The 12,145-nt window shown below is 57.9% G+C and overlaps 1 protein-coding gene across 1 annotated transcript; it reads left to right on the forward strand.

The window, feature by feature from the left end:
• The first annotated feature begins 1,959 nt into the window (after window positions 1-1,959).
• Window positions 1,960-12,114, forward strand: DDHD2 (DDHD domain containing 2). Its single transcript, XM_032712577.1, has 17 exons — window positions 1,960-2,152; window positions 3,408-3,598; window positions 4,166-4,255; window positions 4,591-4,711; window positions 5,524-5,613; window positions 6,562-6,697; window positions 7,268-7,476; window positions 7,892-7,962; window positions 8,103-8,222; window positions 8,414-8,509; window positions 8,588-8,716; window positions 8,810-8,965; window positions 9,045-9,147; window positions 9,230-9,394; window positions 9,756-9,918; window positions 10,197-10,308; window positions 10,584-12,114. The coding sequence occupies exons 1-16, from the start codon at window positions 1,975-1,977 to the stop codon at window positions 10,285-10,287; spliced, it is 2,109 nt and encodes a 702-aa protein (XP_032568468.1). The 5' UTR covers window positions 1,960-1,974; the 3' UTR covers window positions 10,288-10,308; window positions 10,584-12,114.
• The last annotated feature ends 31 nt before the right edge of the window (window positions 12,115-12,145 follow it).

Here is a 12,145-nt window from a genome sequence, read left to right on the forward strand (position 1 = left end):
CTGTCCAGCCTGGCCTTGGACACTCCCAGGGATGGGGCAGCCACAGCTTCTCTGGACAGCCTGTGCCAGGGCCTCACCACTCTGACAGGGAAAAAATTTTTCATAATATTCAATCTAAACCTGCTCTCTCTGAGTTTGAAACCATTCCCCCATGTCCTGGGCAGCCAGCAGCCAGCAGCAGTCAGCCTAAAATCCCTGGAGCTGTCTGAAACCATTTTCTGTGTTTGTTTCAGTAGCACGAACCACATCAGGAACAACTCTGCATTGTTTATCACCTCCTGTCTGCTCCAATCCCCATTTCCCTCCTCTCGGTTGCCAGGGAGAGGAGGCAGGTAGATCCCAGCTGTGTGAGGAGGATTGTGGAGCAATCCTGGTGCCTCGCACTCAGCACTGCAATGCAGGGAGCCAGGAGAGAGGGACATGCTGTGCAGGTGGCTGCTGTGTCCCCAGAGCTCTGGGGACAGGACAAAGGTCCCTGTGCTGTGGTGACCTGCTAAGAACAGGGTGAGAAGAACTGCAGGTACGTGCGTGGCATCCAAACCAGGGAAAACCTGTGAGGAAGGAGGAAGTTGGTTTGGTGCTGAACCCATCCAGGTAACCTATTCCTGAACAATGTTTCCTGTTCCTGCCACCTTGGCAGAGGGTTATGTAAATCCCTAGTGAAAAGCACAGGAGGGAACGTTAAGTGGGCTGGAAGAGCAGGTTATCATTGCAAGGAATTTGAACAGCTCCGTGGGATGGCCCGGCTACGTGTGACCTTGGGGCGTCCCTGGGTGCGTTCTGTGTTACCCCACACCTGAGCTGAGCTGAGCAAAGGGATCAGGGCACACCTCCCTCACTCAGCCTGCAGGAAACTCCAGCTGCTGTAACCACATCCGTCCCCACTGCCTCCACCTCCTTCACACGGGACCAAAGTGGGTCATGGCTTGGGCAGATGATCCCAACAGAGTCAGTCTCTGCCCAGCAGCCTGGGCAGGAGCTGTGTCAGCACTGACTGGTGTGGGCCCTGCATGGCTGAGGTTTGCAGCCGTTTGCTCTCCATCTGCAGGGCTGGGCATTTTAGCACTCCTGGCCCTTCAGTTTTCCTCGCCAGCCTCTGCCGTGGTGGAAGTGAGCCCTGGGATGGGAGTTCCTGGCAACTGGTTTATCTTGCAGAATCCACCCACATCTCAAAGCCCAAATTAGAAAGTCTGTCTCTGTTTGTCATAGGGCCCATCTCTACAGAAACCAAACTTACTCTGGGGTTGCTCGTTTCTTCTCCAGCAGTGCCTGCCCTCAGCAGAGGGTTTCTCAATCGCCACCGAGGCCAAAGGGTCACAGAGGGACTGAAAAACAAACATTAAATCAGCGCCTCGTGGTTTCTGCTGCAGATCACCCCATGCTCCAGTGTTTGTCCCTGCCGCACGTGGGAGGCAGCTGGCACGAAGGCAGGAGGGGCTTCCCGGTGATGCCAGTACCCCTGGCCCCGCACCCGGCTCGGGGATGGAGTGACCCGCCCGGGATAAGGGCTGAGGCCGGACAGTCCCGGCCAGCGCTGGCACCGCCCGCGACGGCGCTTGGGCACGGACCCGCCGGGGTCACTGCCAGCGGGGGGGTCTGCAGGCAGGGAACAGGGGCAGGGAACAGGGGCAGGGAACAGGGGCAAGGGTCACGGGCAGGGACCACGGGCAAGAGCCGCAGGCAGGGATTGCAGGCAGCGATTGCGGGCAGGGATTGCGGGCAGTCCCCGCTCCGCCCCGGCGGTGACGGCAGCGGGGGGGGCCGCGGGCAGCACCGCCCCGGGCTGGGCGGTCGCCGGGGCCGGAGCCGAGGCTGCGCTGCCGCCCGGGCCGGGCCGCGCCGCCGCAGCAGCCGCCGGGGCAGCGGGGCCGGAGCCGCTCGGGGCCGGGCGGCGGGTCCGGGTCCCCCCGCAGGGCGCGATCCGCGGAGCCCCCGGGGGGCGGCGGGACCGGCGCTCCCCGCGCAGCAGCTCCGATGTCGGCGCAGGAGCCGCCCCGGCCGCCCCCGGCCGAGCCCCCGGAGCCCGAGCCCGGCGGGCGGTACGAGGCGGTGGTTCCGCACTGGTTCTACTGCAAGGTCACGGACTCGCGGGAGCGGTGGGTCCCCTTCAGCGCGCAGGACTCGGAGCGGCTGGAGGAGGCGCACGGCGCAGGTAAGGGGGGCGGGCAGAGCCCACCCGCCGCGGGTGGGGGTCCCACGGCGTCCCCAGTGTCCAGCTCCCGCCATACACCCACCCCTCGGATGGGGGTCCCATGGCACCCCCGGCCTCCAGCTCCCACCATCCATCCACCCCCCCAAGGGTGGGGGTCCCACGGCACCCCCAGCCTCCAGCTCCCACCACCACTGTCTGTCAGTCGCCCTTTGGTTTTACATCCCACGTCCCTGCTCTTAAATCGGTGTAAAGAACAGGCCTGGTGAGGTCGGTGGGGGAGCATCAGGTGTGTGCTCAGGGTAAACACTGTCTGGGTACCAGGGAAAAATTCCCTGGACACATCCCTGGCTTCCACCTGGGATGCCAGGTTTTCCTTCGGGGAAATTTAAATTGGAACTTTTTTTTGGCCACGTGCCTGGCTCCCAATAACCGAGCTGTTTGGATGCATCAAATGGTCTGACTGTGTTCAATTGATACTGCTCTAAATTATACATAATCACAGTGCAAAGCATCCTCTGGTGAGGCTGGGAGAGCGCTAGGAGGATGGCAGGAATTCTGCTGGGGGATTCCCCTCGTGGGGAAGCGTGGAGCTGTGCCTGCTCTGGGAGGAGCAGGGGCTGGGGGTCAGCTCTGAGCCCTGCACTGAGGCCCCTGTGTGCCAGATGTCAGCATCTGTGCCACCCGCTGCTGCCGCGGGCAAAGCTCCGATTGCCCAAGGTTTGGCTCCCGTCCTCCCTCGCCCAGGAAGTTTTGGATTAGAGGTCGTGCTGCCCGCCCCCAGTGCCACAGCCCAGCCTGGCACGGGGCACCGTGCCACCAGCCCAGCCTAGGGGCAGAGCCAAAAGGCAGGGAAATGCACAGGATTTGAGGTCCCTATTGGGGTCAGTGTGGAGTTCTCCGGGAGGGGAATGATTTAGAGACCCAGGTGCACCCCCACCATTACACAACGCACTTGTATAAATTCACTTGTACTCTAAGCAAGGCAGGAAGAGGCCATGTAAGCCTGGGCCCACACCAGAGACAAGGACAGTTAATGCCTTCATCTTACCTTCTGCCTCCAGGGGACGTTTGGCTTGGGGCATCTCTCCCAGGATGCCCCGATGCTGCTCTCGGGGCTTGGCCGTGGGCAGTGTTGGTGCTTGCTGCCATGGCTCAGACCTGCTCTGCTCCGGCCTCGTCCCTCTGGCACGTTTCAGCCTCCTGGGAGCGCGCTGCTCTGGCCTCTCATGGTTAATTCCAGGCCTCGGTTCCGCAGGGAAGGACCAGGAAGATGTGGTTGTCCCGACCTCGGGGGGCAGGTACGACGTGCACCTGAAGCAGCGGCAGCGCGTGGCCGTGTACTGGCAGGAGGAGGTGTCCGAAGTGCGTCGCTGCACCTGGTTTTACAAGGGAGACAAGGACAATAAGTATATTCCCTACTCGGAGTCCTTCAGCGAGGAACTGGAGGTAAACACACCTTTCCTGTTGGTTTCTATCCTGGCCTCTCCTTGTCACACACCGGCCCTGATGTCCCAAACCCCATATGGGGCCACTGGCGCCATAGTCAGGCCTGAGGACACGAACTCCAAAGAGGCTTTGGCACGGCCTCCCTGCAGCTGATTAATGGAACTGTGAGCACTGCTGTGGCCTCCCCGTCCCCTGCCCTCGTCCGGCTGTGGCTCATCCTCCTGCAACACCCTCAGCATCAGGCTCTGCTTTGGGAAGATGCATGTGTAGGGATAGAGAGTATACATAAAAACACACAGCACTGCAATAATCTCTATTCTGACGTGCCAAAAATACAGTTTTAAGCTGATGGGGAAGTCTGACGCTGCTGCTGTCAAAGGGGGGAGGTTCTTGGACACCCTCAGCAGGTGATCCTGGGATGACCCTGCTACTCCTCCAGCTGATTTCTCTGCCGCTTTCGCAAAGTGTTGATAAGATATCCCGAAAACTGGGTGGGGAATGTCTCAAGAGGTTGAACATTCATGGGAGGATTGCCAGCTGACTCACAGAGGGTGTTCTCTTCTGTAGGAAGCTTACATGATTGCCGTGACCCTGGATGAGTGGAAGAAGAAGCTGGAGTCCCCCAGCAGAGAAGTTATTATCCTGCACAACCCAAAGGTGAGCAGGGCCCGGTGATCTCTGTGCTGACCAGCGAGAACACCCCCTTGGGTCTCTGCAGGTCTTGCTTTGTGCTCTGGCTTTGTGCTGTTCCCTTCAACCATGTCTGCCGAGGAATGGGTTTGTCCCAGAGGCATTCCCCTCACCTGCCTGTGCACAGGAGAGGGCAGTGCCAGAAAAGTCTGGCATTTCCTTCGTGTTTCCTCTCAACACCTCTTTGTGCAGTGGGCTCGGCCCAGCACAGTCTGGTACCAGCCCGTGTCACCCGGCAGCTGCTGCAGCCAAGGCTCTCCCTGCTCCACCAGGGTCACTGACAGGCTCTTCTTGTTTCCCAGCTGATGGTGCACTACCATCCTGTCGCCAGCTCCGACGACTGGGTCTCCACTCCCACGGAACAAGGTCGACCCCGGACTGTGAAGAGAGGAGTGGAGAACATCGCTGTGGAGATCCCCAACGGTGAGCTCCCTCCTCCCTTCCACCCATCCAGAGCTATGGAGCGTTTTCCAACCAGTGCACTCAAAAAGACTGACAGAAGCTCCCGTGATCCTTTAAATGAAGTGCACGTCCAAACACTTGGTGCCCCGAATGGTTCCAACAACCTCCCCAGCACCAGTGAGCTGTGGCATCAGTGAACGCACAGAGGCAGTGAGAGGGGGGAAGGCAGTGAGCTTGCAACTCCTGCATGGAGACAGAGAGCTGTTGGGAGCTCTGCAGTGCCTGAAATTACCCCCGAGGTCTTGGCACCTGTGTTTGTACAGGAGGAGAGTTTGTTTCCCTGGTAAGGACACGGGGGTTTATCACTTACCTGCGTGCTGGTGACTTTCTGGGGCACGTGTTCTCCCCATCTCTGAAGCTGAGTGTCAGTTCTGTCCCCTCCCAGCTGCCCTGGGCTCCCAGTCAGGCCTCAGGACTTGTCCCCGTGGGGAGGATGGGCAGTTACTCCTGTCTAACCCCTGCATTATCCATGCATGCCTGTCCTCGGGAAGGCACGTATGCAAACTAACGTGAGTGGGAAGTAGAGAACAAGTCCTAACTCCACCTGGGGCCTACCTGGGAGGTGCAGCTCCATGGGGCCCAGTAGTTCATCAGAGTGGGCTGGGCATGGGGCAGCTGGACAGAGACCTCCTGGTCCTGCCCTTCCTTGTGCTGGATGTGCCCCACGGGTGGGGCTGAACTGCCAGGAGCATCCACTCCCCCCAGAGCGAGGGTGGTGACAGGAGGGGGATGAGCCCTTGCCCCTGTGCCCTGAGCTGCCCTTCCCTCCTCAGGAGAGCCCCTGCAGATCGACCACCTGGTGTTCGTGGTGCACGGGATCGGCCCAGCCTGCGACATCCGCTTCCGCAGCATCGTGCAGTGCGGTAGGTGTGGGCTGGGAGCCCGGCTCAGCTGAGCCAGGAAAAACCTCATCCTGGACGCTGGGAAACGCTGTCAGGGTGCATCACACCATCCTGACACGTTGGCAGGCTGCACGGTCACCCCTGCTGACTGGGGGGAGTGCGAATGGAACGTCCACTAACGCACCAAATCCCGCCTTCTGGAAAGGTTTGGGCAGCCACTGCTCGCCCGTGTTCTGCTGCTGCTCCAAATAGTGAGTTTCCCAAATCAGATACGGATTTTCCAAGTACCTGTCTAAACCTGCTAAACTAATTAGCAGCCTGCTCAATCCATTGCTGCGGGTTAATCTCGCTGGGTGAGGTCCCACAGGCAGCAGCATCCCATTCTCTGGAGTGATTTGGGACAGCAAATCCCTGTTCACTGTGAAGTGCTCAGTGCTGTAGGACAGGTGATCCCTGAACCTGCCTGGAAGCCCAACAAGATTTAACTTGTAGAAGTCACGGGAGCTGAGATGTTTCACAGCATTTCCTGTGAATGCTGGCTGTTCTTCTGTGTGGCCAGCTGATGAAACTATTTCAAGGCTGCTGAACGTTTGAAATGAGGGAAATCGGCCTTTCTGCCTCAGAACCGAGTCCTTACAAGTTCATCTCCTCCCTTATGATTCCTGCACAGGCATCTCCACAACAGAGTTATTTTTTATAAATTTCTAAAAGTACTTTATCCTGACTGCTGGGCTCTGCCCATGTGAAGGAGGTACAGATGGGACAGCAAAATCCAGTAAACACACGTGACAGGACATGAAGCCTCCCCTGATCTCTAGTTAAAGATTCAGGGACTTAGGGGAGCAGCAGCAGATTAAAGACCCTGGTGGGATTTCCCCGTAATGATCTTTTATCGTATTAAGTGGTGTTGGTGCCACGGGCTGGCCCTGGGGCGTGATGGATCTCCGTAAGGGTTCATCTCTTTTCCAGTGAATGACTTCAGGAACGTGTCCCTGAGCATGCTGCAGGCACACTTCAGGAAGGCCCAGGAGCAGCAGCAGGTCGGCCGGGTGGAGTTCCTGCCCGTGAACTGGCACAGCTCCCTCCACTCCACCGGCGTGGACGTGTAAGTGTCCCACAGCCCCCTCCTCCAGGGCTCGTGTCTGTGGGGATGGAAACGTGCACAGGTGGCCTCCTCTTCCCTGGAAACACCACTTTTTCTGTTGGAAAAGCGGAGGGAAAGCTGTGAGTGTTTAGGGGTGAGCAGGACACATGGGGACCCCCAGGTCCCCTCCCTACAGCCGTTCTGCAGCACACAGCAGGCGCCTGCTCCCATCAGCACTGAAGAGCAAAGGCTTCTGCCCCTCCCTGGAGGGACTGTGGACATCCACACCTTCTAAAGGCCTCTGGGAACCAAGTACCCAGTGTCTGCACTTGAGCACTGCTCTGCAGTGTCCCAGGAAGGGCAGAGAGCAGGCCAGGCTCCTGGGGAAGAAAGGACAGGCTCTTTGTTCTTGGAATGTAAGAGCACAGGCTGTGCTCTCCTTTTGGTCTCAGCATGTGCTGGGGGCCTGGATTACAACACACGTCCTTGGAGGCAGTGTCAATCCTGCTCTCAACTTACATTTTGCTTTAGAAGCCTGGTGGGGTTCCCTGGCATCCTCAGCTGCAACTCCCTCTCCCCTTTCCCCTGCAGTGACCTGGAGCGGATCACACTGCCCAGCATCAACCGCCTGCGTCACTTCATCAACGACACCATCCTGGACGTGTTCTTCTACAACAGCTCCACCTACTGCCAGACCATCGTGGACACAGTGGCCTCGGAGATGAACCGCCTGCACCAGCTGTTCATGCAGAGGAACCCTCTCTTCAAGGGGGGGGTCTCCATCGCGGGGCACAGCCTGGGTAAGGGGCTCACCCACAGGTGCCACGAGCATCCCCATGCCAGGGGAGCAGGGAGGGTAGAATCATACAATGCTTTGGGGGGAAATGACCTCAAGGATCTTCTCATTCCAACCTCCTTACCGTGAGCAGGGACACCTTCCACCAGCCCAGGTTGCTCCAAGCCCCGTCCATCCTGGCCTTGGACACTTCCAGGGATGAGGCAGCCACAGCTTCTCTGGGCAGCCTGTGCCAGGGCCTCCCCGCTGAGTAAAGAATTTCTTCCTGACGTCTAACCTAACCTGTCCTGTGTCAGTTTAAAGCCATTGCCCCTTGTCCTGAATGAAAAGTCCAGGGTGCTGCTCTTCCATCCCAGCAAGGAGCTGGCTCGGGCTCTTCCCCGCCGTGACTCTGATGCTCTGCCTGTGCCTGTTCCCAGGGTCGCTCATTCTGTTTGATCTCCTGACGAACCAGAAGGCTGACCCCGAGGAGGAGGAGCACAGGGCACAGGTACAGGCTGGGCTCTCCGGTGGTGCTTGGATCCAGGGGGTCACTGACCCCCCACTTCTGGGTTGCAGGGGGAAGGGGGAGACCCCCCAATGTACAGATTAGTGAGCAAAAAGTGTGATCCCGAATGGATCTGTTCACAGGGGTCCAGGACAACCTCAAGCAATGGGGGTATTAAGGAAGTAAAAGAAATTCTGAAGAAGCTGGAGCTGTCTGAGTATTGTGATGTTTTTGAGAAGGAGAAAATGGACAGGCAAGCACTGGTAAGGAGCTCCCCTGTTTTACTGGCTCTTGTGGCTCTTCCTTGCTTTTCTTCCCCATCATTCCACCACTGCACATCTGGTACTGAGTCACTCACACATGAAATGTATCTGAGGACAAACAAAATCCCAGAGAACAGACACCTCACCACACCTCTGCTCCTGGACTAACACCTGCCTTGCATATTTTCCAGTTCTTGTGCACAGAGAACAACCTTAAAGAAATGGGAATTCCCTTAGGACCAAGAATGAAGATACTCCATTACATCAGCTCCAAGGCAGACACACAGGTTTGTTTTCTGCACAGCTTATGCTCATCCCATCACATCCCATCCCTCTCACACAAGGACCCCTTTGTGTTGCTGCAGGATCAGAGCTCAGCAGCTCCCAGGCACAGCGAGGAGCACAGAGCTGAGCTGGGTTCCCCGTCACAGCACGACCCAGAGAGCACAGAGGATGTCAGGAGCTGCCAGTACAGGGACGTTGGCCTAGGACAGGTGACAGCTGAGCTCTGACTGCACCCATGAGGCCCTTGTAACAGCAGCACGGAGCTCATCTCAGGAACAAATCCGAACCTCCCTCTTTCCCAGGTCTCAGCAAACTACCCCCAGCTGAACTACAAGCCCACCATCTTCTTTGCCTTCGGGTCTCCCATCGGGATGTTCCTCACAGTGCGAGGAGTGAAGCGCATCGACCCCAACTACAGCCTGCCCACCTGCAAAGGCTTTTTCAACATCTTCCACCCCGTAGGTACAAGAACCAGAGCTGCCCTGCCTGAGGCACATGGAGCACGAGCCCTGCTCACTGTCCCTCTCCTCTGTGCAGTTTGACCCCGTTGCCTATCGGATCGAGCCCATGATCGTCCCAGACCTGGAGTTTGAGCCCATGCTGCTGCCCCACCACAAGGGCAGGAAGAGGATGCACCTCGGTAGGGCACAGGCAGCCCCTGTCCCCCGGCCCAGGGCTGCTGCAGCCTCCAGCCCCACACCCACCCCCCTCCTGCCTTGCAGAGCTGAAGGAAGGGCTGACACGCATGAGCGTGGACCTGAAGAACAACTTGCTGGGGTCGCTGAGGGTGGCCTGGCAGTCCTTCACCCGCGCCCCAGTGCCGGCCCTGGAGGCCAGGAGCACCGACGCCGAAGCAGAGGCAGAGGCTGGCACGGAGAAGCAGCCAGGTCAGTGCCAGGGGGTGCACTGGGCAGAGGGGAGGCAGGGATGCAGCCTTGGGAGCTGCCCGTGGAGCAGCATGTGCTCGGGCTCCCCACAGCCACGCTGCCCCTCGTCTGTGCCCAGCTGCCTTTGGGCTGTGGGTGCACCTGGCTCTCCCCAGATGCTGTGGCCTTCCCCTGTTAGTGCCTGATGAAGGGGTTTTCTGGGGGGTCTCAGCACACCACACTACTTATTAAGCCTGCTAAGCCTGTCCCCCTGCTCTGGCTGTCTCTTGCACTACTGTTTCCAGGCACTGAATTCAGCTGCCTGTATTGTCATGATTGCTGGTGCCCCATGGCTGAACCACGCTGCTCCTCATTCCTGCAGACACAAAGCCAGAGGAGCCCCCTGCAGCAGTGAAGGAAGAGGCCCCCCTCATTAACGTGGGGAGGCTGAACGGGGGGAACCGCATCGACTACGTGCTGCAGGAGAAGCCAATAGAGAGCTTCAACGAGTATCTGTTTGCACTCCAAGGGCATCTCTGCTACTGGTAAGGGTTTGTGATCATCAGAGCTTCAAACTCACGTGGGATGAAGCAGGATGGCATCACTCTCAAAGCCTGTGTAGTAAGAAAAGCCTTAACTGAGGGGACAAGACCTTCTCCTGCCTGAGACACACAGAGGGTGGGCAGGGACAGAGGAAGGAGACCAGTGTGGTTCTCCTTGCCTCGTGGGGCATCTGCAGACCACATCTACCCAAAACATCACACATGTCCTGACAGGGTGCAGGGAAGCATCCCCTTCTAAGCCCCATGTCCTTCTTCTCCAGGGAGTCAGAGGACACGGTTCTGCTGGTTCTGAAGGAGATCTACCAGACACAAGGCATCACACTGGATCAGCCTTTGCAAGGAAGCCAGTGACCAACCTGTGCTGTTCTGGCTGTAAGTCACCTTTGCCTAAACCCCTTCCTTGTTTCCTAGGACATCTCAGAGGAGATCTGGTTTGTCTGAGGGAACAATATCCCTTATCTAAGGCAGGGAACTTGTGTCAGATTTTTTCTTTGGCCTGTCAGCACCTCTGGCTTCTTTCCTGTTCCCTGCATATGACCACCACCAGGCCAAGAGGAGAGAACCAAGGAGGGTCCAGGAGACTGTGCTGGGTAGATTCTGGTTGCCTCACTTGCAGCTATTCCTGTGTCCTCCTTTTGCTTTCTTAGATCTAATTCCACTGAGTACTCACCAGGAAAGTCCAGATCTCTTCTCTGCCTTCCTCTCTCCTCTGCTGCCGTGTCCTGCATGCTGCTTCCCAAGTACTTGCTGCTACCTGGAGATAAGGATGGATTTTCCTCCATTTTGGGTAGGGGTGGTGGGGGGTAAAACTATCAAGGGAAAACACTTCTGCTCGAACACACACAGAACCCGCATGGTGACTCCCTGTGGCAACGTGTACTCTTAACCCTCCACCCTGTGAGCCCCTCACCAGCTCCTCCAGCACTGCAGCACACGAGCTGTCCAGGCTCAGAACCCACCGAGGGGCTGACCCTGCTCCTGGCTCAGTGAGGACACTCACAGCCCGGGACCTTGAGGAGCAAAAAGCCTTAACCACGCAGCCTGGAGGGAGCTGCAGCAGCCTTGGAGCGGGGGAGATTGCTGACTGCTCACACAGAGCACCCGGCACCAGGACTGCCAGGGCCCAGGCTGCTGCTGAGCCAGCAGGATCTGTTCACCAGCCCCCCTCATCTGCACTGCTGCTGCATGTTTGTGCACCCCTGGGCCGTGCCGGGTGCCCCATAAACCCCGTGGTGAGAGCAGCATGCTCGTGCTCCTGCCTGCTGTGCTGTGTTGGTAGTGACGTCCCACCACCCTCGCCCAGCCCACGCTGGCAAACCAGGGGCCTCCCCCCAGTGCTGACCACGCCAGTGCCCAGCTGTACCTGAGGAAAGCTCCACTTCCAGTCAGACTGCAGCCAGGCTGGGGACAGCAGCTGCTCCTGGGCAGTCTGGAGGCCTGGGCCAGCCCTCAGTGCCCTGCAGGGACACGGAGCAGCGCTGCCGGCCCGGGGGCTCTCAGGTGGCCACAGGGATCTCGCGCCCGCCACGCTCCAGTCGTTGTTTTTAGCTTTAAATGTACAAAATACAGCCAGCAAAGTCGGAGCCCAGATCCACAGGGTCTGGGCACGGCAGCAGTGACACCAGCTCTGCAGGCAGCTCAGTCTGCAGCTGCCTTGGAGCTCTGCTCCGAGGGGGACAGGGCCAGAGAGCCCCTGTGCTCCCTCCCTGGCCACCAAACCCCCCGGGCTGGCTCAGTGCCTGGGCTGGGGCTCCAGTGCTGTGTGAGGTGTTGCTGTGCAGCCTTTAGAAGAGCCAAACCACTTTCCCTCCCGCTGACTTTTGCCCTGCATGGGGTAAGGAGCCTTTTCCCCCAACAGCCTGTTGGTTTGTTTTTCCTCCACTGCCCGTTATTTGCACTACTGGAAGGGTTTTGTTTGCAGCCTCCATCTCTCCTCCCCTCCCAAGGAACAGAAGCTGTTCTTTACCTGACTGCAGGAACAGCCAAGCTGCTCAGCTGGCACCTGAACTACTGCTGGCTAAAGTCTCCTACGGGAGTAGGAAAAGGAACAGTCTTAACATGGGACACTAATGATCAGCTTTTTAAGTTATGCACTTTGTTAAAAAAAAAAAGTTAAATACATTTTAAATGTTATTTAATGTCTTTTCCAGTAAAAGCCAAAATAAATAAGTAGATGACTGTGGTACGTGCATGTCTGGGAGGAGAAGGA

This window comes from Chiroxiphia lanceolata, chromosome 28 (genome assembly GCF_009829145.1).
Source record: "Chiroxiphia lanceolata isolate bChiLan1 chromosome 28, bChiLan1.pri, whole genome shotgun sequence".
In the NCBI taxonomy this organism is placed as follows: domain Eukaryota; kingdom Metazoa; phylum Chordata; class Aves; order Passeriformes; family Pipridae; genus Chiroxiphia; species Chiroxiphia lanceolata.